Source organism: Rissa tridactyla, chromosome 2 (assembly GCF_028500815.1).
Source record: "Rissa tridactyla isolate bRisTri1 chromosome 2, bRisTri1.patW.cur.20221130, whole genome shotgun sequence".
NCBI lineage: Eukaryota > Metazoa > Chordata > Aves > Charadriiformes > Laridae > Rissa > Rissa tridactyla.
Genome location: NC_071467.1, coordinates 67784607 through 67811347, shown reverse-complemented (window position 1 = coordinate 67811347; position 26741 = coordinate 67784607). Strand labels below are relative to the sequence as shown.

At 39.3% G+C, this 26741-nt stretch overlaps 1 protein-coding gene across 1 annotated transcript in view; it reads left to right on the top strand.

Moving 5' to 3' along the window:
* GABBR2 (gamma-aminobutyric acid type B receptor subunit 2) overlaps positions 1-26741 on the top strand; it is a 488425-nt gene that overhangs the window by 219121 nt on the left and 242563 nt on the right. Inside the window, exons 4-7 of the mRNA XM_054191752.1 lie at positions 9901-10002; positions 17212-17277; positions 24225-24416; positions 25492-25728. Coding sequence (XP_054047727.1) covers positions 9901-10002; positions 17212-17277; positions 24225-24416; positions 25492-25728 — 597 coding nt within the window. The remainder of the gene's footprint in view (positions 1-9900; positions 10003-17211; positions 17278-24224; positions 24417-25491; positions 25729-26741) is intronic.

The window sequence follows — 26741 nt, the reverse complement described above, 5'->3', positions numbered from 1 at the left end:
ATTACTCTAGTCCAAAACACTCAGCCTGAAACACTCAGGCACATCTTGCAGGCAAGAATTACATTGATTGCATTTTTTTCCAGGTTAGATGCATGTGCTAGAGTCCTTGTTCAATGAAACAGTCATATTTTTCTTGAAACGCTGTACCAACAGTTTTCCCAAGTAAAAAAGCAATATCCCAGGACTCCTCCTTCCCTTCCTCTCACGCAAAATATGTGTTTTTTTTAAAAAATATCTGATTTCTTTTTCAACAAAAAAGGAAATAACAGCGTATCTCTGATTTTATTTATTCTTTATGCAATAAGATGTATTTAGTTTTTGTAATGGGACTCTTTCCTAAAACCTAAGATAATATTTTACTATTTCTTTTCAGTTTATCTATGCTTTATATTTTGTTTTGTGTTGTCTCTCTGCTCAAAATAAGGTTCTACTTCCTCTTTCATTTTTGTAATTCCAAATGATGTGTATATCAATGAAAGTATACCTCAGTTTTTTTCTATATCTAAGAGCAATGACAAGTACCAGTATTTAGTATTACACAATTTCTCTTCTCCAGATACAGTATTTCTTTAAAGTAAGTTTCACTCAGTGCTTCTAAGCCTCTAAATGTGAGTAATGTGTTTGTTTCATTGGAATGAAAATAGGGATAATTATGTTTGCTTGTAATGCATCTTATATAGCGAGATCTCTCTGTCTTTACTAATCCAAGAAATTGTAATCTGTCCTTTGCAATTACTCACAATTTACGTTTTGTCCGTGTAATGAGGACATATTTTTTTCTTATAATTCGTGCATTTGTTTTGTACACATATATTTATATCGCTGTACTGAAACTCCTACAGTACAACATTTTAAAGTACACAGTATAAATCTCGGCAGCAGGGAATCTTAGTAAAATAACTGACTGGATAATCCATCTGGTTTGACCAGTTCTCATTCATTAGGAGTCTCTTATGATCAACATCTGGTAGGATTAGACTGCCCTGAACAACACGGATTTAGCTTGCAGTACTTACATGCAGCTTTAGTGAACCAAAAGGTCATCAGAAATATCTGTCAAAAGCAAAGTAGTATGATTAATCTAAAAATTGTTGCATTTATTTTGTAACTGGCAGAGTTAGAATTAAGTGAATGAACTGTGCCTTTAACCATATAATCTGAAACCTGGTTTGAACCGTTGATCAGTGGAGACCCCTGAATTTAAACTACCATCAGGATTGTCTCCTTTCATCAGGACTGTCTCCTTTCTTTACTATTTTCCTGGGAAAAAAGGGATAAATTTGGCTTGATAAAAATGACATATCATGGTCAAATGGATGCTAGCTACTTACTATTGGCGAGCAGGTGCTCGCACTAAGAATCCCACTGAAGTTAGCAATATCTGTTCAGCTACAACAAAATCACTGTGCGTGCAACTTTTGTATCCTTGTGAGGCAGGGGATCATTTATACATGGTAGGCAGAGAATCATCATACAGAGATCATATAGGAAGTAAAAAACAAAATTCAGTGTCAGAGGACCAAAAGCCCTTTCCGACCATCCCCACGACACAGGACGCTGTTTCAGCTCAGCCTGGTGCCGTCAGTCCCTGCCCCAGCGATGCTGTGGGAGTGCTGCTCGCTCACGCTCCATCACAGCCCTGCCTGGCGTAGACCCTGTTGGTTTGGACCCATTTCCTGGCTTGTCTTCAGACCTGTCTTGTCAGTACAGACGTGCCCAGCAATCACAGGACTGTGTCCGACCCTGGTTATTCTCACCAGACCCGATCCTCGTGGGTGGACTTCCCAGCTTTACCCCAGGCCTGCTTTATCGCTGTGAACTTGCCTGGAGGTGTAGCCTCATGGCTGAAACTGTCAGTTTTCTCCAAGCCTGTCCTGCTCCCGTCACTGGGTTGCTGGCTGGCGAGGTCCCTGGTCCAGGCACTGCGTTATTGCATTCATGTTCTTCTTCCTTAGGGAGCAGCTGGCCCATAGAGCTACCCAACATTCCCTTCCTCTCCTTAAACCTACAGCCATCCTTCTTGATACAGACCACAAGAGCGTTGCAGCTGGGTCTTGTCTAGACTCGTATCTTTTTTTACAGGCCATTTAGTCATTCTATCTATTCTCTGAGTTTGTGTGGAATTTGGATAATGAGGTGAAGTCTCTGTGCTCAAAGAGCAATTAAGACTGGCTTTGCTATCTCTTGTGCAACCCAGGGGAGTGAAGGCTTGTCTGGCTATCACAGGATACATAAATAACGGGGTAGCCTTGAGGAACCAGGACAGCCCTGCTTTTCGTCAGCAGAGACAGTAAAATCAAGATAACAGAGACTTTGTGTAGCTCTTTGTTTCCTTGAGAGGCTACCATGCCTGGTAATTGACCTTTGCCTCATTACCTGTGAAATGCATATTAAAGTTGACACCCCTGTATATGCTAATGAAGATTTTAGAGATCATGCTAAACATATATGACTATAGCACTCGTCTCTCCACCCAAATCATACTACACGTCACCTAGGGAAGGGAAACCTTGTAATTTTGGGGATAAAAGGATGGAGAAAATGACTGTTAAATTGGGAGAGAAGAAACTTGATACCTGACGGACCAGTCGACGGGCTGCGTTCTCTTCCTCCACCCCAGGCAGGGACGCCTTTCTGGGTAAGCGCAGCGCCTTTCACCCTCTGGTGAATGTTACCCCGGGTTGTTGTACTATCGTTATTTTTGCTAGCAATATTAACCTTAAGTAATTAGCGCTATTGTAGTCAGTGAATTTATCAACGGCAATCTCGAAGCTGCAACTGTCGCTCTCAATAAAGTAACTAATTTCGATTATTTGTGAATCTGATTCAGTGAAAGTCCTTTGGTGGGACTCTGATAGTAAATCAGTGAAAGTCCTGGGACTCTGACAGACAAATATCGAAACTACAGTCCTTTTAACGCGACAGTTTGCTAGAGATTAAAGGAATTAATTTCTTCCTTGGCAATACAAGTTCTTGGATCCTCAAACCCCCTTCACAGGTGCAAGGTCAGGGACTTTTTTGTTTGCCTCTCAAACATCACTGAATTTGATACAACAATGATGAGGTAGGCAAGTATTGCTGCCATCCGCTTCACAGAAAAAAAAGATACAGCCAGACCTGGTAGCAAACTTTAAAATCTTATTTCAGTGATATGAGCTGTATCACAGAGCAGCTCTGGCAGAATGAGGGGTAAAAGGTGATTCTGTTACTTCCCATCTTCTCTTGTGCCTCAAGCACAAGGGCCATCGTTTTCTTCCTGCAACTGCGTCTCTTACACATGATACAAACCCTTCAGTTTTTGGAGTTTGCTCCTGGGTGGACATATTTGCACGCCAGTAATTTTTGAAGCTGACCACACGTAGATCTATTAAATATGTAGTATGGTGAAATACTGATTTCATCTAGCTTTGTATGCAGAGCAGTGTAAAAGCACTCTTATTTTGCTGTGAGTGAAGGACTAGGGGCTCTAAGCAGTAACTTGGGAAACCTTCCAGCTTTATTGATGATCAGGTCTGGTAATTCCTGTGTTGGGAAAATGAAATGTTGGTATCTTTAAAGTGTGTAAAATTTATACGAACAGACATAGAGCTACAACCTTCATCAAATTGTTAACAAGGGACTAAAACCACATGGAATTATACTACTTCTGTATTATAAGTCAGTGCAAGATTTGCTTAGGAACTGCAGATTCCCACCAGAGGTTAGTGCAGTTTTGTTACAACTTCCTACAGCAGCGTCCTCCAGTTGAAATTATCCTATTCTACACAATAAAGAAGGAGAAGTATACTAGTTTACAATTTTCTTTACTCAAGAGTTGGTGGAATGAAAGAATTACTGCTGAGCTCCAAAGCTGCTTGTACCACTGGTGATATGCTTCCCAGAACCGCAAGCATCTGCTAAAACAAAACATGCAGCATTTTGTATTCTGTGTTTCACAAATTTAGTCTAAAATTGCAGCATTTGCTACAGGAATTAGCAACACTAGAACTGGAGGTGAGGCTTTGCAAATTCTGATGTTGGACCCAAATCCAAATCAGAAGATTCTGTAGTTAAATTCATTTGAAAGAAGTGAAGAATTTCTGGAGGAAGGAACCCACAAGTTTCAATTCTGTGAGATATTTGGAATATTTAAAAAGAAAACACTCGGTCTGACGATGGTGAAAATAAAGTATGGAAATAGGAAGCAAAGACTGGAAAATGCAGTGAAAATACCCCCAGATCAGGCACAAGATGAGATGTGTCAGACTAGTGGTCATAGCATTGAAAGGGGAAAAAACACATTGTCTTCTAGAAAAACAATCTAAACCTCCTAAATTCTTATAAAGCTCCTAATATCTTGTTGTGATAATGGGAAAGAAACACCTTTCTTTTGGCAAAATCTCCACAACAGATGCATCTGAAAAACATCCAATATCTGATTGTGGCAGCTTCCAACTTCTCTGGCACCAGCCCTAATAAGGTGTGTCTTTTGGGAGGTAGATCAGTAGTTCAGTGAAAAGTCTAAGAGCTCTGAAAGGGGCAGAGTATTGGGCTTCTAGGAGGTGGGGCAGGGGGTTGTCAAAGAAATTTCTCAGTGGCTGAATTTAAGTGTGGCTCCTGTTGTTGCTCAGAAAAAAAATATGCAATTGAATAGCTCAATTGCAGAGTTCATGAATAAGTTCTGAAGGGAAGGAATCACAGCAAGTCAGTAGACAGTCTGTGTAATTTTTGTAATCGTCAGCCTTGTGCCCTTCACTGAAGCCTTTCTATAAGTGTTAGCCTATTTTAATAATATTTAATGTGTCATTTTTATCACTTTTCTCATGATAATAATGGTCTAATTTGACTACACAGTATTTGGTGAATCAGCTGTTTTCTACTCAGATCAGCTGAGTACTGTTAATCTAGTCTCTCTGAGATTAAAAGAATTACTAGAAATGGCTCCAGAAAAAAAACAACAAAATATCAGAAAACCAAACCGGCAACTAAAAAAAATTATTATTTTACAGAAGAAAGCAAGACAGTATGGGGTAGAACCTTATGACAAGTTGTTTGCCTTTGGAAAGTACTGTTCTGTTAGCTAAGGAAAATTTTACTTTTTCTAAGAAACATATGATAGTTTTAATGAAATTTTATACTAGGTAGAAGAATTTTGGACATTAGCTAAACTATGATCAAGGGAGATCTATTTTCTTTTGTTATCACTGATTGTTTATTTCAGAAAGGCAATTTTTCTTCGTATAGAGAAAGAACTGTGTCATAAGGAGCAATTAATGGCGTTGCTGGAGCTAAAATAGCAATCATTCATTTTACTAGTATACTAGCAGGAAAAGGGGTCATTACTCATCTTTTTTTGTCAGTGAATATGTCTTCACAGAATGGTCTTAAAAACTGATTATAACATCACAAAAGGATGAAGGATATAACTCAAATCTTGGGGGACTGACCATTCTGACTATTTCTTTAAAATAACATAAGTTTTAATAAAAAAAACCCTATCTGTCCATTTATTTTAGTTATTGTAAAAAGTTATAATGTAAAAATATGTCTTAATAATTTTAAAGCATGACGAAAAACTGGAGATGACGCACCTGGACACCCCAAGGGAATCAAGGGGGATTCGCGCAAGAGGGTGACGCTGCCAGCCCAGCTGAAGTGCCTCTACGCGAATGCACGCAGCTTGGGCAATAAACAGGATGAATTAAGGGCCACTGTGCTGCTGGAAAGCCATGACATAGTGGCCATTACTGAAACTTGGTGGGGTGATTCCCATGACTGGAATGTAGGGATAGATGGATACAAGCTCTTTAGGAAGGACAGGCAGGGTAGGAAGGGAGGAGGTGTTGCCCTCTACATCAGTGACCAGCTAGAATCGATGGAGCTCCACATGGGGAAGGACGAGGAACTGGTTGAGAGTGTATGGGTTAAGACTAAAGGGAAGACAGGGGAAGGTGATGTTACAGTAGGGGTCTGCTACAGGCCACCTGACCAGCAAAGCCAAGCAGATGAGGCCCTCCGTAGGCAGACAGAAGTGGCTTTGCATTCACAGGCCCTGGTCCTCATGGGGGATTTCAACCACCCTGGCATCTGCTGGAGGGACAACACAGCAAGGCACCTGCAATCCAGGATGTTCCTGGAATGCATAGATGACAACTTCCTCCTCCAAATGGTAGAGGAACCAACAAGAAAAGGTGCTATGCTGGACCTCATTCTCACCAACAGGGAAGGGCTGGTGACCAACGTGAGGCTCAGGGATAACCTTGGCTGCAGTGACCGTGAAGCAACAGAATTTAAGATCCTCAGGGCAACTAGGAGGATATATTCCAAGCTTACAACCCTGGACTTTAGGCATGCAGACTTTGAGCGCTTCAGGGATCTGCTGGCCAATGTGCCATGGGACAAAGCTCTAGACGGAAGGGGGTCCCAGGACAGCTGGTCAGTATTCAATGATCACCGTCTCCGTGTCCAGAAGCAAACTATACCAACAAAGAGGAAGTCAGGAAAGAATGCTAGGAGACCTGCCTGGATAAACAGGGAGCTCCTGGACACACTGTCACACAAAAAGAAACTTTATAAGGAGTGGAAGAAAGGACAGCTGGAATGAGGGGCATATAAGGAAGCTGTCCAAACAGCAAGAGACCTGGTGAGAAAAGCTAAAGCTCAATTAGAATTAAACCTAGCCAAGGAGATCAAGGGAAACAGCAAAAATTTTTATAGGTACATTAATGGTAAGAAGAAGACTGGGGAGGGTGCGGGCCCCCTCAGAAAGGAAATGGGGGAGCTGGTGACAAGTGATATGGAGAAGGCCGAGGTTCTCAACGACTTCTTTTCTTCAGTCTTCACTGGCAAGGGCTCCAGCCACACTCCCGGAGTCACAGAAGACAATGGCAGGGGTTGGACAGAACTGCCCATTGTAAGTGAAGATCAGGTTCGTGACCATCTGATGAACCTGAAAGTGAACAAGTCCATGGGACCTGCTGGGATACACCCACGGGTACTGAAGGAACTGGCGGATGAGGTTGCTGAACCGCTCTCTATTATATTCCAAAAGTCATGGCAGTCTGGTGAAGTAGCCACTGACTGGAAAAGGGGAAACATAATCCCCATTTTCAAAAAGGGAAAGAAGGAGGAACCAGGGAACTACAGGCCAGTCAGTCTCGCCTCTGTGCCTGGTAAGATTATGGAGCAGATCCTCCTGGAGGCGCTGCTGAGGCAGAAGAATAACGAAGAGGTGATTGGGTACAATCAACACGGCTTCACCAAGGGCAAATCGTGCCTGACAAACCTGGTGGCCTTCTACGAGAAGGTCACAGCATCAATAGACAAGGAGAGAGCAACTGACATCATTTATCTGAACCTGAGCAAAGCCTTTGACACTGTCCTGCATGACATCCTGGTCTCCAAGCTGATAAAATATGGGTTTGGTGGACTGACAATTCAGTGGATAAAGAACTGGCTTGATGTCTGCACCCAAAGAGTGGCTGTCAATGGTGGACGAGAGGCTCAACATGAGCCGTCAGTGTGCACTAGCAGCCCAGAAAGCCAATTGTATCCTGGGCTGCATCGGGAGAAGCGTGGCCAGCAGGTCGAGGGAGGTGATTCTCCCCCTCTACTCCACTCTCACAAGACCCCCACCTGGAGTACTGTGTCCAATTCTGGAGCCCCTACTATAAGAGAGATATGGATGTGCTGGAACGTGTCCAGAGAAGGGCCATGAGGATGACCAGAGGGCTGGAGCACCTCTCCTGTGAGGACAGACTGAGAGAGTTGGGGTTGTTCAGTCTGGAGAAAAGAAGGCTGCGGGGAGACCTTACAGTGGCCTTCCAGTATCTTAAGGGGGCCTACAAGAAAGCTGGTGAGGGACTTTTTAGGATGTTGGGTAATGGTAGGACTGGAGGGAATGGATTAAAACTAGAGATGGGTCGATTCAGACTGGAAGAAGTTCTTCACCGTGAGGGTGGTGAGACACTGGAACAGGTTGCCCAGAGAGGTGGTGGAAGCCCCATCCCTGGAAGTGTTCAAGGCCAGGCTGGATGGGGCTCTGAGCAGCCTGATCTAGTGGGAGGTGTCCCTGCCCATGGCAGGGGGCTTGGAACTAAAAGATCTTCAAGGTCCCTTCCAACCCAAACCATTCTATGATTCTATGACTCTAAGATGAAGCAGCGGCCATGAAAGAAGTAATTAAGCCAGCCAGTGTGGTAATGATCTTCAGGAAATACTACATTGGCCAACCAAGAACTTGCCAAAACCAACTTAAAGGGAACAGCAAAAAAATGGAATGCTGTTTGAGGATTAATTAATGTAATTGCTACATTGCAGGAACTAGGTTATGCTTCTTTGTCTTGAAGAAGCTTGAAAAAGTACAAAGGTAAATACAAAGGAACAAATGTTCCTCTTTTTTACCAAAACCTGTTTTGCTATTTAAAACACTAACCCACTAACACGCATAGATTGGGAGAATGCTCACAAACATATCTTAAAGAAAGGCTGAAGGATTATTGAAGAGATGAGATTGTCTTGAAAGTAAAACTGCCAGCAGAATGCGTAAGTCTCATCTGTGACCTTTCATATCTCATTGCATCCCCTTGCTTTTAGGCATAAGTGTGATAGACTTTCAGTAGAGGTCTTATTTTTGCATGGATAAAATGTCTTCTCATTATATAAACTTCAGTTCAATTCAAATGAAGAAGTTGCTACTCCTGAAGGACAGATATCACTTCCTCTTCTTTATTTGGCCGTGTCACTGTATATCAAATATTTCCACATTGGTTTGAACAGACTGTGCTTTGCTTTCAAAGGAAGTCAAGGAAAAGGAGAGTTAGGAGGGAGATTTAAAAGATGTAATTCCAGCAACCCATACAGAGGGTCATTGGAAAGTATCTGTGTATGATTTATAGAAGTCTAAATTTTCCTGTTTAGTATCACATTCATTTCTCTTCCATATATTGTATTTTCTGTACTTGCATTTGAGATACCTGTTTTACACAGTGATTTGGTTCTCCTATTTCTGTTATAACAAACAAATAAAAAAGACAATCAGTGCAATGACCGTGATCATAATTTAATTAAATTAAAATTAGATTTATGCTCTCTTCATTTCATTCTGTAGCCACATTGCGACCAGGTAAAATTATTTTTGCTCATCTATTATGAATAGTAATGTGAAACTCTGTTTTTGCAGTCATGTGGCTGGAGGAAAACCAGCAGGGATTAAGACAAAAAACCTTTAAGTACTTATATGGAAAAAACCACCCCTAAATCTGTAAACCAGATTGCTTTGTATGTTATCTGGCTTCTTTGTGCTATTAGGCAGCTCAAAGAGGACAGACTCTTGCCACTGGAAAAAAACAGGTGAGAAATTCTGTTGGTACATGGTTGCGTGCGCCACCTTTGAGGAAACCATACCAGGTGCTGCCCTATGCAACAAGACCCATGCTCTGAGAGAGGAGGAGGGCACAGAGGAGTTCATAAAGATTTACCAGTCCCTAACTGACGTAAGCTAAGCTCTGCTGATTCATGCTAGGACTGTCTGACAGTGGTTTCAAATCAGTCCTCAGCACTGAGAATATGTAAGTTTCCTTGATGAGCCTCAAACATCACTTTGTCTACAAGACAGCTCTTGGTCTTAACAGCACTGGAAATACACAAGGATTGTCCATCCCCGTGATGCAAAGTGGGACCCACTGTGACCTTTTCGTCACACATAGTAAAGCTCTTGACGTAGTGCACCTGTTGATGGTAGATTATGGTCATAAAAGAATAGTGCCTTGATCAGATTTTAGGCGAAATGGAAAAAAATACGTGGGTGCATGTATCATCGTCGAGATCATTGCTTGTCGTTACAGTGATAAATATAGTCCATCTGCTTCCTCCTCACTGAGTCTCAGTTCACTAATTTGTCTTTTTCTCAACTTCTGACAGGTGAGGAATGATCTGACTGGTGTCCTGTATGGTGAAGACATTGAGATTTCAGATACTGAGAGTTTCTCCAATGATCCTTGCACAAGCGTAAAGAAGCTTAAGGTATGTACTGCTGTTTGAGCAATAAAGTGGTGATTATGTCATGGCATTTGAGTTAATTTTTTTTTTCCTATGAAGGAGGCTAATAAAACAAAAGTTGCATAAGAATGATACGCTACTACATTTCATTGCATAATGAAGTCAACAAATGGCATTTTGAGGGCCTAGTCCTGCTTAAGTCAATGGATGTCTGTGCATATAGTAAATATTTTCATAGTTCCTGATAGGGACACTAAGTAAAGCAAGTTGTTGAACGCTTAATATTTTTGTACCTAAAGCACCAGTCTTGGTGATATACGTGTGAAAGCTCTTGAGGTTTGGAACCAGAACCCTTTTAAGGTAAATTATCATGTAGCAAAAGCATTGAGCATCTTTCCATTATCTTCATTACACATTTTAGATTGAATTCTTTCTTTATATCATCTGCATTATTTTATATGAATCATTAAAAAAATAGGAAAAATAAATTTGATAGCAGAATAATTTACCATCCTTCTCTAATTATAATGATTTATTAGGTTCCTGGCATCTCATAAAATTAAAACTATATTTTAGCATTACCATGCAGTGCAACCAATAGACTAGACATAGGAGATAGGAATCTTAAACCGCATACGAACGTGAAAAAATGACTGAAGAGCAAGAGAAAGCACTTTTAAACAGTGAAGATCAAATCGTTGCTGGCATCAAATAAATATGACACACAATCAAAGCCACAATCCTGCAAATACTTGAATATGTGTAAAACGGGTTAAAACCCCCCTAATAAACTGAATGGTGTTAAAAAACTAAAATGAAAGCAAGGATATCGACCTGTATAAGACTAGACCACTACTGAAGCTAACGGGAAAAAGTCTGAAGCATGGTAAACTAAGTGTGCTTTATTATTCCCACAGGCTAGAGATGCAAGTCTGAATCCTTAAAGTATAAATAGGTAAAGATTATGTTTATAGGAAGCCATTTGTGTCTGTCCAGTCTAAGCCACTTTGCATTTCCTCTCTGGGATTGAAAAGACTCAAGTATCTGTTATCAGTAAAGTCCACATTTTTGACAAGGTATTTAACGCCTGGCATCGGAAAATGAACAATTCTGAAGGCAGAGCTATTTAAACCAATGGATGATGTAATAACAAGAAAAAATGCATATAAGCATGTATATTTAGGCTGAAGGTTAGAAGAAGCAATGAGATTCTAGCCTTCCTGTGTGTAAACAACATGCTGTTTGTTCTATAGGGAAGACCGGAAGACTCTAACAAACAATATATTAAAGTTATTTGTTGATTTCTTCTTCAAAACAAATTACTGCAACAATAAATAAGCAATTATCTTGACAGTAATACAAGGTTACTTGTCCTTAGGTACATGTCAGGCACAACTTAGCTATACAATTCTAAAAATGTTCATTCCTTTCTTCAAGATGTAAACCTAATATAGGTAAACTGGTATCTGCTTACCGTACTTGTGATTCAAGTAGATATAAAACACCTTTTATTTTTGTAAACACAGTTTAAATTGATGAAATTAATGATTATGCAAAACAAAAGAGAAATACCTGGTATGATTTGCAGAAATATATGTTTTATATTTTTCCTAGCACCACCTTAATTGTTACTGCGTTGACTCCAGCCTCCTTGAATCAGAGTTGGAAAGTAAATTTAGGCTTAAGGATATCTTTAAAACTCATTTTTTGTTCGGAGAAAGGGATGTTGGAGGTTATGCATTTGTACATCAATTTAAATGTTTAAAAATTCTAAGCACGCACAGGCAAATTGTATGAGCAATAACACTTCTGCTTCCAACTTTCTGGTATCATGCACATAGGACAAAAAGATTGCGATATATGAATTCCAATTCAATGAAACAGTTTCCGTCTGATTTCCCAAATACAATAGGTGTTTTGGATACTGCCCGAACACAATCTTTCATTCTAACAGTCAAATTAATTAAATTTTAAAATTTTGGGCCATGAACAGGTTTGGATGCGGCCTCAATCTAAGTGAGTGACATGCACGCTAACACAGACATCAGCAAGTTTTGCCAGCATGGTACGATGGTTGGAGCTGACATCCTTTAGTTCACCATCAGCGATTCCATAGCTAAGGTCAAAGGCTCATCTGTAGTTCCAGTGGACGTCCAGGCACTTAGAAGGCAGAACATGTGGATACCTCTATTGACAAAGTTACCCATCTTGGAGTAGACTTATTGATAACATCTCGACTGTCAGATACATGGTAGAGAATAAGACAGAGTATCTGAGCTGTTCAATTTAGATATTTCATAAAGAGCCTGCCAAGACATTGACTTTTCCTGGCAGATGAGATATTGTAGCAATCCTTCTCTGGAAAGCTGTGTAATACAACATCGTGGTGTTATTCATTAGAAATGAGACAGATTAAAATCTGATCACAGAAGGAAAGCTCTGCAGGCTGAAAGAAAAAAATAGCTGCCTATTCCAGCATAATGTGCATCACTCAAAAACTGAAAAGGCTAAAGAGTGCCTCATATCTGAGGCTGTTAGAAATGGCAGTGGAGGAGACAAGTTGTTCTTCATCCCTCAGTGGAGCATCTTAGATGTCTTGATCCTCACTGTCTTCAGGGTTTATACTACTCAGCTGCCAGTAGTACCAAAGACACTTTATGTTTAGTGGGTGAATAATATCCTCACCTATATGAAGGAAAGAAGGCAGCAAGAGAATCATTCATTTTTGAGGCTGAGCTACAGTCTTCATTTATAAAACATGTTTTTATGGAGAGTCTGCCATAACTGTGGGTAAATTAAATGTAACTGTTCTTCATTTTCTTATTTGAACTTTAGTCCATATGGGAACATATGTATTGCTTACTGAGGGGCAAAGCTTAAATGCCGGTATTGCTACTCCAATCTCTGAGAAGAGTAAATATGACAGCTCACCATCTGGCAAATGGTCTAAACATTGGTCTTTTTATATAAGTGCAGTCTGGGGAGTTGCCTTCCCCCTGGGATGTTTTTAATCATCTCATAGATCACCTGCCTAGTTCCATGAATTAAAAACTCTTCCGTCAAATACGCTTTAGCTCCGTGCAACCAATTTACAACTCTGTGAGAAAGAAAGAGTACTTGATGCTTACTGGGATCCAGTGGGTGACTTTGATCCCTACAAGAAAGTTACACTGTGTTAACTTGCATTCATCCCATGAAGGTTGATGTAAAGGAATACTATATCCTTGCCAGGAAGTCATACTGTCTAATAGTCAGTTAACAGTGTGACTGAAGGGGGAGAAAAATTATGCCCCAGGAAATGTCTGACATATCTTTTTGCATGAGGCTATAATGCGGACATATACCCTGACCTGCAAGTGCTGACATGAACCCAGCTCTGATAAACTTCAGTGCAGACTTCATTATCCATCCAGATAAAATCTCTGCAAGAGATTTGAGCTATTTACAGTTGCGTGAATTTGAAGCTTCAGAGTCTCTTATGCAGGACAGAGCCAACAGACCCAAGCCTGGCAGCAAATGGATCTAGGCTTATTTACCACCTTGAATGCAATTTGTCAGGAGCAAATTTGTGAAAAATGTGGAAGAGGATGCAAAAATCAGAGTTGGAGAGAAAGAGGCTTACTGAGGATTATGTTATTACACAGAGGAAAAATGTTATGTGTGGAAGAGGAAAAGCTCTAAGCCCTCAGGCATTGCATCTCACAGCATTGTATTGATATCTGTGGGGGTATAAACAAGGAATCTTTTATGATTGCCCATATATGACTAACCAATTAGAACTATATATTATGTTCTTCATGATGCAACTTTATGAAGCTGGACAAAGAAAAAGATATTCATCCATATATGCACTACTGGCTTGACCCTGTGGTCCCGTACTTTCCTCTTAACCCAGCAATATCCCTGTCTCATTCTGGATCTTCATCCCAGTTTGAAGTTCCTTGCTGATTCGATGCTATGTTCTGCTTCTCTGATTTCTCATCTCCTTCTGAGTACGTTCCTCTAGATTGTTGTTCCATTTTCTTCTGGGCTTACTTCCTGAGATTGCATTTATCCTAACAGTAATTATTTGTTAAGCTTTCTATTTGCCATACTGTTGAAAAGTCCTAATCTTCCCTCCCAAGATTCTTACTCAATAGTGGTTTCAAGCCTACTGCTGCCTCCCCAGCTGTTTGCTCCATCTTTGCCTAAAATGTTTACCCATTACCCAAATTCCTTACTGGACCTGTTTCTCCTTCCCATGTGCCCTTTTTTCTCTCACTGGATCTAGTCACTTTATTTACTGACTGTCAGCATTATCTTCTCGAATCCATCTCCAACCAGCACTGAGCATATGTGGATTGTGATTTTCCCCACCCCTCCAAGAGTTAATACCTGGATAACTGTGGGGAGAACTGGGGATTCATATTTCTGTCAGAGAAACCTTCTTTTTCTTGGCATGTTTTGCATAAAAAGACTTGGAAAGGAACATTATTAAGGTTATAACTCTTAAGACTTTGAAAAGAAATCAGAATTCAGCTTTCTTTTGCTGTAGTTTTCTATGGCATAATACTTGAAATGGAGGACTTATTCTTTAATAGGTGGTAATAGAACATTTCTTTTGATCTTCTTCAGTCAGTTTGTGATTGGATACCATCCAAATCTTTTAGTGAACACAGACATGTTAATGTCCTCCTTACTGTACTGAGTGCTTCAAAAGCAGTAATTTATGTGTTAACATGGAAAGATTAATTTAGGCGAAAGAACATTTCAGTATTGCATCTTGGCTCGATCATACATCAGGGATCAGGGATCAGGGATCAGGGACAGAACAGCAGGGATCCTCAAGTTATAGAGCCATAGCTGATCTTTAAACTTGGGCCATGAAGCTTTCTAGTTGAGCATTGGAGATTCTCGAGAACTTGGTTCAGTTGCGGTTCTCACACTTTGCAGATTTCCTGCTCTGGCATTGGAAGTTCAGTCCATGCTGGAAGTAGAGATTCCTGCCTGACAGAAAATCCAGCTTCCCTGAAATCCTTAGTCAGATATTGAGATGGTCAGATATTCAGAACTGGGATCTGCTGACAGCTGGACAAGTCAGCAAATGCACTCATTTGCTTGGGTACCTGAACAAGAGCACAGCATGTCTGAAGATAGGATTGACTGCCAATATTAGAATAGATGCTCTCTATGCTTGTGAGAAAAACATTTTCAAGATGAGTTTCTTCTGTGCTTGCACCCCTATAGACTAAAGGCATTGTAGAGCCTTGTACTCATGTGGCTGAATATGCAAGATTTGTGTCTGAGTGCTATTGCCAAACTAATTGCACAATGATATTAGCATAAGACAATCCTTGCAGACAGTGATGTTATTGAAATGGGATAGGATATTTCTGACAAAAGAAAAAAGGAGGCACTATACAGTTCTTGTGGTGCTTTACAGTAAAAGAATAGTCACTGTCGGAAATATACTCTGGTTTATGTGATAATCAGGTGGAAGCAATGTCTTAAGGCATGGACCCCCACACCACAGACACTACACCTTCAGTCTGAAGGTTGTTGCACAGCCAGCAGGCAGTGTTGCTGCACATGCACTACAGGGTTATTCTCTACACCCTGACTACAGTCTCTGGCAGTCATAAACTTTGAGGCCGCGCATCTTCTGTTTTTTGTTATTGTGTTGTTTGTTTTTTTTAAATTGGTTCTCATCATGTTATAAAATTAAAAGGAATTTATTCAATTTTAAGTTTAATAATTAGGTGCCATGTCATTTCTTTTTATAAACAAACTTTTCAACTCTTTTAAAAAATATTAATTTTGCATTTTTATGTTCAGAGAGGTCAATTGATTCAGAGTAGGAATTCCAGGAGTGACCAAAATCATTTTTAGAATGTGAAAAATAGAAATAATGGATGAGGGGGGTTTTTTTGCTGCATAATTCCTAAATCTATTTATAGTTCTTGCAAAACCTGTAATACTATTGCTGTAATTTGTTTAATTTGTTTGTTTAGTTTCATGTGACCATGTTAGATTTGTTTAAAAAGGATCTAATCCGCTTCAATAAGATTTACATTACTTTATCAATCTGTGGCTAAATATAAAAATAAAGAGAAGCAGGCTTACTGAAAGTGCACAGGTTCAGAATGAGCAAAGCATATTACGTACTTTCTGACTTTAACCCTGCTAAGAGTGATACTAATTTCATGCACTTAATTGCAGAAGCATTCTAGTATCTTTCTGCACTGTCCATCATAATATTTTCTGCCCAGCAGGAAATAAACATCGAAATTATCTAAACTGAAAATCTTTGATAAATTGATTTAATTAAAACTGAAATGTTTTTCCTCACTGAAATTCACACTGGATCATCTGTTTCTTTTTTACTTGGAGAGGGAAAGAGCTATTAGTAATTCTAACCGAGTGTTTTGTAAAAGAGATGAAAAATTAGATTTGCTCAACCTTTTGCTGAGAACCCAGCGTTTGTGTGAAATAAAAGGAAATATTAAGTCATAAAAAGCTATCTGTTCTGTGTTTTATAGATGTTAAAAGCAATTTTTCACATGAGAAAAAAGCTAGCCCAGTTCTTGAAGAAATATTTTCCTGCATATGCTCACAAATTTAGGAATATTTTCTTAATGTTTCTAAGTATGAAAATAAAATGATCTCTTTTGACTTCAGTCATAGATTCTTAAAGTGTGATTTTTACTTTTTTTTAGTGTGTGGGGGTGGGAGGGAGAAGGAGAAGATGGATTGACAATGTGTTATAGTGACTGTAGAGAAGATGTTGTATGAGTAAAACCTTTAAAAATTCCTGAAGTGGGCAAAATATCAAGGCATTTTATCTCACTCACAAATTTCCAATCTCTCAACTTTACAGCATTAGTTCATGTAAGCAGTGAAAAGCATATATTTTCAGCTGGTTTTAATATGCAAAATTTTAAAAGAAATCTTGCAAGGGATCAAAAAAATATTGATATTTAGTATTACTGAATGGTAATATTTGACAAGATAAACATTATAGTTTTATTCTTGTTAGTGCTATTGCTTAATCATTTTCTTCAAACACCTCGGCTGCTGTCTCTTGCAGTATTTCAAGTTCTTGAACTTACAGAAAATGGTATAGTTCTGAATTAATTTTTCTGTCTGCAGCTGTAATCTGTGCTAACTCTCCACACAATTTGAATGGCCAACTGAAGTGGTTTCTGGAAAGGCTGTGACTGCATTTAACTGAAACGTATCTTATTCAATCTGCAGGGTAACGATGTTCGGATAATCCTTGGCCAGTTTGATGAGGAAATGGCTGTGAAAGTTTTCTGCTGTGTAAGTAAATATATTTAACTGCATATCAGAATAAAGAATGAGTGACATTTGAATAAAAAACACATTTGACCACAAACATTTCTTTATGGGGTTCAGCTCTGTCAAGGTTTCTATCCTCAAGAGAGGTTATACATGCTTAGCTCCATTTCTGTTCCAATGAAATACTTTGTACTTGACTTCAGTGGAATTTAGGCATGGACTGCATGGTTAGGTTCTTATTGCTTTCCTGTAGTGGAATTAAATGCCAAATTGAGCTTGAGCATTTCTCTTCATGTCAGATCCAGAGAAACACTTGTATAGGTAGCAGCAGATACAGAAAACTGCAAGATTTGACTCTTGTCCAAGAGTTGTGTTCTGGTGGTAATGTCTGCGTGTATGCGGTTTTGCGTGTTTTGCTTTGAAAGAATAAGAAATTCAACCAGTTCCTATACATGCTAAGTAAGCAACCCTAATTATTTCTGCTACTCAAAATGTTGTTAATTGTACAGTTGTCATTCACTTCTGACTGCTGTACGTTTTACACAAAAGCAGATGTTAGTTTGTAAAAAAAAGGTTTTTGAATTAAAGTGCAAGTGCCAAGTGGAAGGTCCTGCACCTGTGTTGTGGCAGTCCCAAGCACAAATACAGGCTATGCGGAGAATGGATTGAGAGTATCCCTGCCAAGAAAGACTTGGCGGTGTTGGTTGATGAGAAGTTCAACGTGACCCAGCAATGTGTGCTCACAGCCCAGAAAGCCAACCTTATCCTGGGCTGCATCAAAAGAAGCATGGCCAGCAGGTCGAGGGAGGTGATTCTGCCCCTCTACTCTGCTCTGGTGAGACCCCACCTGGAGTGCTGCGTCCAGCTCCAGGGCCTTCAGCACAAGAAAGACATGGACCTGTTGGAGTGGGTCCAGAGGAGGGCCACAAAAATGATCAGAGGGCTGGAGCAGCTCTCCTATGAAGACAGGCTGAGAGAGTTGGGGCTGTTCAGCTTGGAGAAGAGAAGGCTCTGGGGAGACCTTAGTGTGGCCTTTCAGTACTTGAAGGGGGCCTACGAAAAGATGGGGACCAACTTTTTAGCAGGGCCTGTTGCAATAGGACACAAGGGGTAATGGCTTTAAATTAAAAGAGGGTAGATTTAGACTAGATATAAGGAAGAAATTTTTTACAATGTGGGTGGTGAATCACTGGCACAGGTTGCCCAGAGAGGTGGTAGATCCCCCATCCCTGAAGTGTTCAAGGCCAGGCTGGATGGGGCTTTGAGCCCTGGTCTAGTGGGAGGTGTCCCTGCCCATGGCAGGGGGTTTGGAACTAGATGATCTTTAACATTTCTTCCAACTCTAAACATTCTATATTTCTATGATTCTGTGATAAGGGAAATGTAGTAAGAGCAGAAAACATAAAATTCCCTATCCTCACCATTTATTTGTGCATGTGAATGTGCTGCAAACATGCACAGTGTTATTGCCATTGAAAGCAGCAGGATTAAATTGTGGTTCTTTATTAGTACTTGCTCAAAAAAAAAAAAAATTCCCAAACAAGCAGATTTTACTGCCCTAAATTTTGTATTGTTATTGAATTCTTAGTCTAAATAAACAGATTAATCCTATATGAGCCAAGGACCCAATAAATATAATGGAAAAGCAATAATGATGGCTTCTAAATTTCAGAGGGTGTTTTTTGGTGTTCACTTACAGAGACAGTTACCTATCCAAGCAAAGAAAGGAAAAGCAGAAGTTCAAAATCTCAGACACATGTTGGCTCATACTCAGCAGCTGTCCCAGTTGCTGCCAAAATTTGGAAAGGAGATTGTAGAGTATATTTGAAAGGAAAAAAAATCTGTTTGCATCCAAAAGGAAATGGAAAGTATTATTTTGTTTTTCATTCTTCTCATCTTTGATGGGTCTTTGTATATAGATCTTTTTGTTCTGGTATTTAAATTGGATTGACAATCTCCCATTTTTCCATTCCTGGAAGAAATAATTGTCCTTCCACAGCCCAGCTCCTCCTCAGATATCTTGCGGTTGAGCTGCATTTCCCCAGCTGAGGGGTCCCAGTCAGAACTGTCTTCCAACCCAATGTTTAACAAGAGATTGGCCTCGCCTTATGCCACCGCCTTTAGTATCTAGTTGCCTTCTACAATTCTTTTCCAAGTCTGTGTGCATGTGAGGCCACTGAAGAAATCCTAGAAGTCCTCGGAGAGGCAGGGTGTCTTTTTGTCTGCATCACTCTAGTCTGAAGGACTTCATGTGGGGGATGTCTCCTTCACACAATCGCCCACTGCAGCTTTCTGTGGCAATGGTTTGATACTAACATGGGAAGTGTGCGTAACATAGGTTTAAAGAGTGATGGTTACTTCTAAAGTACATTAGTGTCAAAAATAATAAGGTGGATTTTTCTGGAGCCTGGAGAAATCTGAGAGATCATGTATTTAGGCTTGTATAAATGTATTTATATGAGAGTTTCAGCAGGAGACTCAATGCAGGAGAGGGCAGTTCAAAGTAGGTCATTTATATATTAATACCCTACAATATGTCAGTAAGCTTGTTATTAGTCATAAAATATATTGTTGACTCATGCACTCCTACAGCTATGTGTCTAAGAGCACCATAATTTAGATATGTCAAGTTTTTTAACCCCCTTCCCCAGGTGTATCTTCAGACAGGTTTCACTTGTGATTCCCTGTTAAATTTTGCAGGGTGGCTGATGTCAGCCAGAGAAATGCTTTAAGTTTATTAAATGAAGGTGCTATTGTACTAGTGCAAGATTATTATTTTTTCCTGATTGTGGTTATAACTGGAATATTATTTGCTCATGATTTATGTAGGTGGAAAATCTTTAAAGTCTGCCTCAGTTTTCTGTGTGGATTCAACAATCATATGCTGTGAGGTTTCCTCAGGACATCTATTGGAGTTTACATAGAATCATAGAATCGTTTAGGTTAGAAAAGATCTTTAAGATCATCGAGTCCAACTGTTAACCTAACACTGCCAAGTCCCACTAAACCATGTCCCTAAGTGCCATCTAGTGACATCTACATGTCTTTTAAGTACCTCAAGGAATGGTGACTCCACCACTTCCCTGGGCAGCCTGTTCCAGTGCTTGACAACCCTTTCAGTGAAGAAATTTTTCCTGATATCCAGTCTAAACCTCCCCTGGCGCAACTTGAGGCCATTTCCTCTTGTCCTATCGCTTGTTACTTGGGAGAAGAGACCGACCCCCACCTCGATACAGCCTCCTTTCAGGGAGTTGTAGACAGCGATAAGGTTTCCCCTGAACCTCCTTTTCTCCAGGCTAAACAACCCCCAAAGTTCCCTCAGCTGCTCCTGACAGGAATTATTATTTAGTCCTTTCACCAGCTTCATTGCTCTTCTTCGGACATGATATGTTCATTTTCATTTGCCTGGGTATTTCCTCTCCCTCTCCCAAAAACACACACACAAAGAAGATGCAGAGCACGTAACTCAAAGATAAATGGACTAAAAGATAGTTTAATTCAGTGGCAAACTTTAAAAACATGACAGGACTAATTCAAGCCAAAGTGAATGTTAGCAGGTGTTTCCTATGATGATTTAAATAAGTTTAGCTATTCATTTAACACTAGCGTCAAAAACAATCAGCAGTTTTAATTCTATGGGAAATCTTAGCTTTCTAATGTTGTTTTCACCTCAGTGGGATGAATGTGATATTTTTCATGGAATAGAAATTAGGGTATTTTGCTCAAAACTTAACACTTCAACAATCAAAATGGTCAGCTCTGTTGGATAGACATCATCTTTTTTTCATTTGAAATTGGATTAACATGAAACTGCATCCTCCCAACGAAAACTTCAGTTCTGCAGAATTTTTTTTTTTTTAAATTGTTAGTGGGAATTTTTCCAACATATTTTCTTTAAGCCATAGAGACAATGTAGTATAGCTGCGCACACATCAAGACTGAGGCCTAGCTGATACAATTACCTGTCTGAAGACAATTAAAGAATACTGTTACGCATAGGTCACTGCATGAGCTTTAGGCGACTCTTTTAGTAAACATTTAATAATAACTAAAGCCAAGCTTAATCAGCATATTTGATACAAAAGGCCTGGACTCTCTTTTCTGAGCTGGTAGAGTTTTACTGATGAGTTTCTGTCTTGACACTATTGATTTTTAATGAGAAACAGATGGAGGTTGATTGCAATTCAGAAGTCTACAGGCATTCTTGAAGGGGTGGGCTATAGGATGTGTATGCTGTCATGATGGAAACATGATGGAAATATGATGGAAATTTGGTGGGGGTAAAGATTTGCAGGCCCATTTACACAAACTGCCAGTAATTGTTTACTACACATAGAAAGATCTCTTACAGAAATTTCTTTGTCGTAAATAAGCATGTCTTCATGGATTCAAACAAGAATGAAAAGTTTAAAAAAAAAAAATAAATTCAGTCTCACAAGGGCAAAAGATGTCCAGGACAATTTCCTGTGTGCTTGAGAGCAACTCAGGGCTTTGCGGCCTAGACAGGGCACCCAGGAAAAGTCAGGGAAGATTTATGGCTACTTTATGCTGTTCTAATGGTACAAAGCCCTTCTTTGCTTTGCTCTTGTCTGCCAACAAATCTTCCTCTTAGAAACTAAAACCTATAAGAAGTGGTCTGTGTGGATTCAAACAGTTCAAGAAAAATCCACATATTTCATGGAAACGTGTCTTTTAAGCATCAAAATAACATCCATTTAGCAGAATCATCAGGGAGAAAATGGTGGCAGAAAGCATTATTTTGAAATAAGTCTTCTGGAATCCAAACACTGAAACGCCTGAACACTTAACAGCTGTGCTGTCACTAGAAAGGTGACTGCATGATCACGGTGCTCTGCTTTGGAGGAGCTGATTTTATTCCTCCTTCTTTTGCCTGCCCAGATTACCTTTCAAACCCTACCAATCCACCAGGTCCCAAATGAAGAGTAGCCAGCTCTTTAAGTGTTTGGGGTTTGTCTTCTAAAGTAAAATCTAGACGTGTAACCAAATTCTTGCAGTTTCAGTGCAACCTTTGGAATGATCCCTTGTTTCCAGGATGAAATTTCTGGCTGTTTTGAAACTTAATTTTCATCCCATATCCCAGGACATTTACAGATTATGCAGGAAACAAGCTCAAGTGCAAACAGAAAAATTCCAACAGCTGTAATTTCAGAAAATTAATAGTCAATAATTTCTTGCAACACACAAGTTGATACTTTAATCTATATAGAGCAGGGGAAGCTACTGATGATTGTCCTTCTCTAAAAGCCCAATTCTGTGTTAATTTATGCCCTCGGTGATTTATAAACTGTCAAATTAAATACACTATATTACTGAAAGGTCTTGAATGACCTCATTGTGTCATGGAAACTCTTTTAGACATCAGAAAGTATTACAGGACAGGATTGCCGTTTTCCTCACAGGTGGATCTGGGATGCAGTGTAGCAGGAGTGGCGACAGGCAGGAAGACAAAAGCAGATGTGTTTCTGGAAGGGTAGAACTAATGAGCAATAGAAAGACAAACAATTTATGTGGATCGTGGAATAAGTAAGATATGAGATGCAAGACACCGGGTTTCAGACAGGAGTGCTTTCAAGTGGCATTGTATACAAATGCATGAAATTTGATTTAGGCTGAACAAAAGCTCCTGCAACCAGGGGCCAAACAAACCTGCTTTATGCACAATACATTTATGAACTGAGTTAGCATGATTATAATATACTTCACAGATTTAAAGCCCAATTTTCATTTGGGTATTAATGTATTTAGAAGGCTGTCCTGTTTCGTATTATTTGCTCTTCATCTTTATTTATCTGATAGGCTTTTGGTATGATCTTTGGGATAGTTTTCAAAACAGTTATGTTCTGAATGACTAATATGTCCTGTTTGCATTCTCATATCGTCTTCCTTCTGTAACATTTTCTGTGGAGACATAGCAGTTTTTCAGTTAAGAGCGCTAAGGGTGTACCACGTATTTCTAAAAACTGGAATTTTTATCTTATGTCTTGTATCTCCGGTATTGCTTATATTATGAGCCGAAGAAGCATGAAACCTGCTGTTTTGAAATGGAGTCTGACTGAAATGTCAAAAGAAAAATATCTAGTTACAAGACAGTGAGAGAAACATCTGAGATAAAATTTGCTAATTTTATCTTAGAACACTCTTCACAATGGAGTAGAGTATCTACTCTGAAGAGATCAGCTTTTAGACACAACAGCATATGTGCCTGACTAATAAAGTATTTCTGTTTCCTGTTATACGTGTCTGCTATGTATTGAAAGGAGATAATCATCATCTCAGTATCTTGGAGTACAGTAGGCTGTATTCAGTATTCAAGCAATATAGAATTTCACCTGAAGAAATTTCTTTCTGGGAAAAAAAAAAAAAATCACTGAAATCTGCTTGCTTTATCAGTTTACTATTGATTCATGCTCCTCAGAAGAAACTGCTTACTTAATGTCCCCATGATCTCCATTTTAGCACAGTCACATAATTCATATTAGCAACATTGTGATTTGATGGTGCCTAGGATCCAAGTTATTGGTTTATGTGGTATGTAGGATGATACTAGAATGATAATAATTTAGTTTAAACATGGTAGCGTGGTGATCCTAACACTGCTGTAATAGTTGTGTTATGGAGAATTTTTTATGCAAATGCTGTGCCTTCTGCCAGTATTCCTCTTTCTCTCCCCCTATTTTAGAATCCAGTATTTTATTTTTCTGTTTTAGAATAAATGATCTATTGAAAGCAAAACAGGTTTTACTAAATTCTCTTCTCGTGACCTGAATTTTAAAGATGGGAATCTTCAAGAAAAGAGTCTTCACTATTATCAAGTAATTCTAAACTGTTCAAAATACTTGTGTATCCGTCAAATATGCCATAGTTTCATTAATAAAGGAAAAAACATGGACAGGAAACAATTACTTATTGAATATGTCTGTTAGCTTTTCTATTTTTTTTCTTTGTAGGCTTATGATGAAGAAATGTATGGCAGCAAATATCAGTGGATTATTCCAGGGTGGTATGAAAACCTTTGGTGGGAATCCTGGATTAATTCCTCACAATGTCTCAGCAAAAATCTTCTTGCAGCCATGGAAGGTTATATTGGAGTGGATTTTGAGCCTCTCAGCTCAAAAATGATAAAGACCATATCAGGAAGGGTTAGTATTTTTCCTCCAACTATTTTATTATACCATCAGTTGTCTCACCAGTGTCTTGACACAGCAAAGCACTGAGGAGGGAGATGAAGCTGAAGGGTTTTTCTACAAAGAGAGCTGTCAGTCATCATAGTTAGTTTCATCTTTCCACTGGTTTGTAATTTTTAAATATTTAGAAACCACTTCCAGTTCTCTACAGGGTAAGGAAGCAGCAGACTCCCTTTCCCTAAGTCTGTCCTCTTCCCCCTGTGTGAACATTACAGTTAAATGTACAGTAAAGCTTGAATTATAGTCTGCAGTATCATGTGCTGTGTCATGTCAAGTTAAATAGTTGAGCACAGAAATGGAAAACTTTTATGTTTAAACCTAATTCTGCAAATGGCTAATTTCATTGGTGATTTGTGTCTCTCGGAACTTGGGCGGGGGGGGTAGGGCTTGTTTTAAATATGTAAATATGTGTTATTTCCATAAAGTACGTAACATTTTATCACAGAACAAATTCATGGAAACTCTGGCCAATGAATAAACATGCCTGATTTTGCTGCTTTTCATCTTCTTTTCATCTATCTTTCATGCCTTGCTGAGTGAGCCCAAAAGGCAACTTTACAAAAAGGCAACTCATCATAAGATAGCACACCATAAAGAGCATAGTAAACTTGTAAAACATAGACAAATTGCCACTCAGATAATTTCATACTAAGCAAATAGTTGCTCAAATAAAGGTTATTTGATTTGATTATCCTGTAAAGTGTAATCAGACCACTGATTTGCAGGGATACAGACTTATTCTCTGTTCTGGTATTATGGCTTACCAGTACACTGGTAGATTTGGTTGAACTGAAGCCTTATGTACAAAAGCAAAACAAAGCAAGTTGTCCATACAGAGACGCAGAACAACTGCTTTTCCATCTCTCTATCTTGCAATCTTAATTTATTTCTTAATTTTTGTTTTGGCAGCCTTTTCTGTATTAGTCATGCATGTCTCTAAATTGGAAGGTACAGTTCTAAGTGTAGCTTTGGACGCAACTCTGTAAAAAGTTAAGTATTGAAGTAAAACTGAAGTTTTTCTCCTCTGCAGACTCCACAGCAATATGAAAAGGAATACAATGCTAAGCGCGGTGATGGGCAATCTAGCAAATTTCATGGTTATGCCTATGATGGAATATGGGTGATTGCCAAGACCCTGCAGCGGGCCATGAAGTATCTGAATGCCACCAACAAACACCAAAAAATTGAAGATTTTAACTACACAAATCACAAACTTGGAAAAATTTTTCTGGATGCTATGAATGAAACCAACTTCTTTGGAGTAACGGTAAGTCCTAAACAGATACTTGTGGGGTGGAGGAGGCTTGTGATGTTGTGTCAATAACTGAAGCAAGCATTAAATTTTAAATGCTCTTGAAAAAGAAACACAGTTGTGTATTTCTTATATCTTTGGAGCTTCCAGAATTCTACTTTATCTTAAAAATTAACGTTGTTGCATTGAGACTCTTGCACATTACCTGTCTTCTGATGCCAAGTGGTGACTCTGTACAGTTCCTAAATTACCAGATTTTTAAGCATGGATGTAATCTGAATGAACAACTCAGAGTGGTCTCAAGGGAACCACAGGTGTTGCAAGCTGCAGTGACCTTTTAAGTGACCGTTTGAGCAGCTGAGGAGTAGCTGGAAGGTCATCTGAAAATACCTCCTATTTCCCTCCAACATTTATTTTTTGGTAATAGATAATAGAACACTAATATCTCCAACTCCAGTGTTGTACATCCAAGATATTCTTACAACATAGTTCAGTTTATAATTTGTATTTTTTCCCAGTCAAGTACAAAGCATGTTGACTATGACTTAAGAAGAACTGGTCACATAGAGTAATAACCTCATTCTGTTTTCAATTGCACCATTGCAAATTCATAGTAATTTTTTTTTTTTTAATTGACATTGCTTCTAGTTTTTATCAGAGGAAAACTGGCAGTAGGAGTGTGGCCCTAAAACTTCTTAATTACTTGATTGTGTTTGAGACAATGTCGGTCAGAAGTTAGCGGTGCATATGTGGTGCAGAGCCATATCCTTCACCGAGAGATGAGCAGACTCCATTTCAGGGAGAATGGTCTTCACAGTTTCCAATAGCAACAAACAAGGAACCTACTGGAACATGTTTTGTTAGGCGGTGTACTTGGGCCGCAACATGGCTAGATAAGGAAACCAGAGTTTTGAAGAAACGTGTATTTCAGCTGTGCACAGAGGGAGTGCTTTCAGGCACCTCCTTGCAGCAAGAGCATGCAGAAGGTTGGCAATGATTTCTGCCGCTGCAGCTTGTCAGATTCTGTC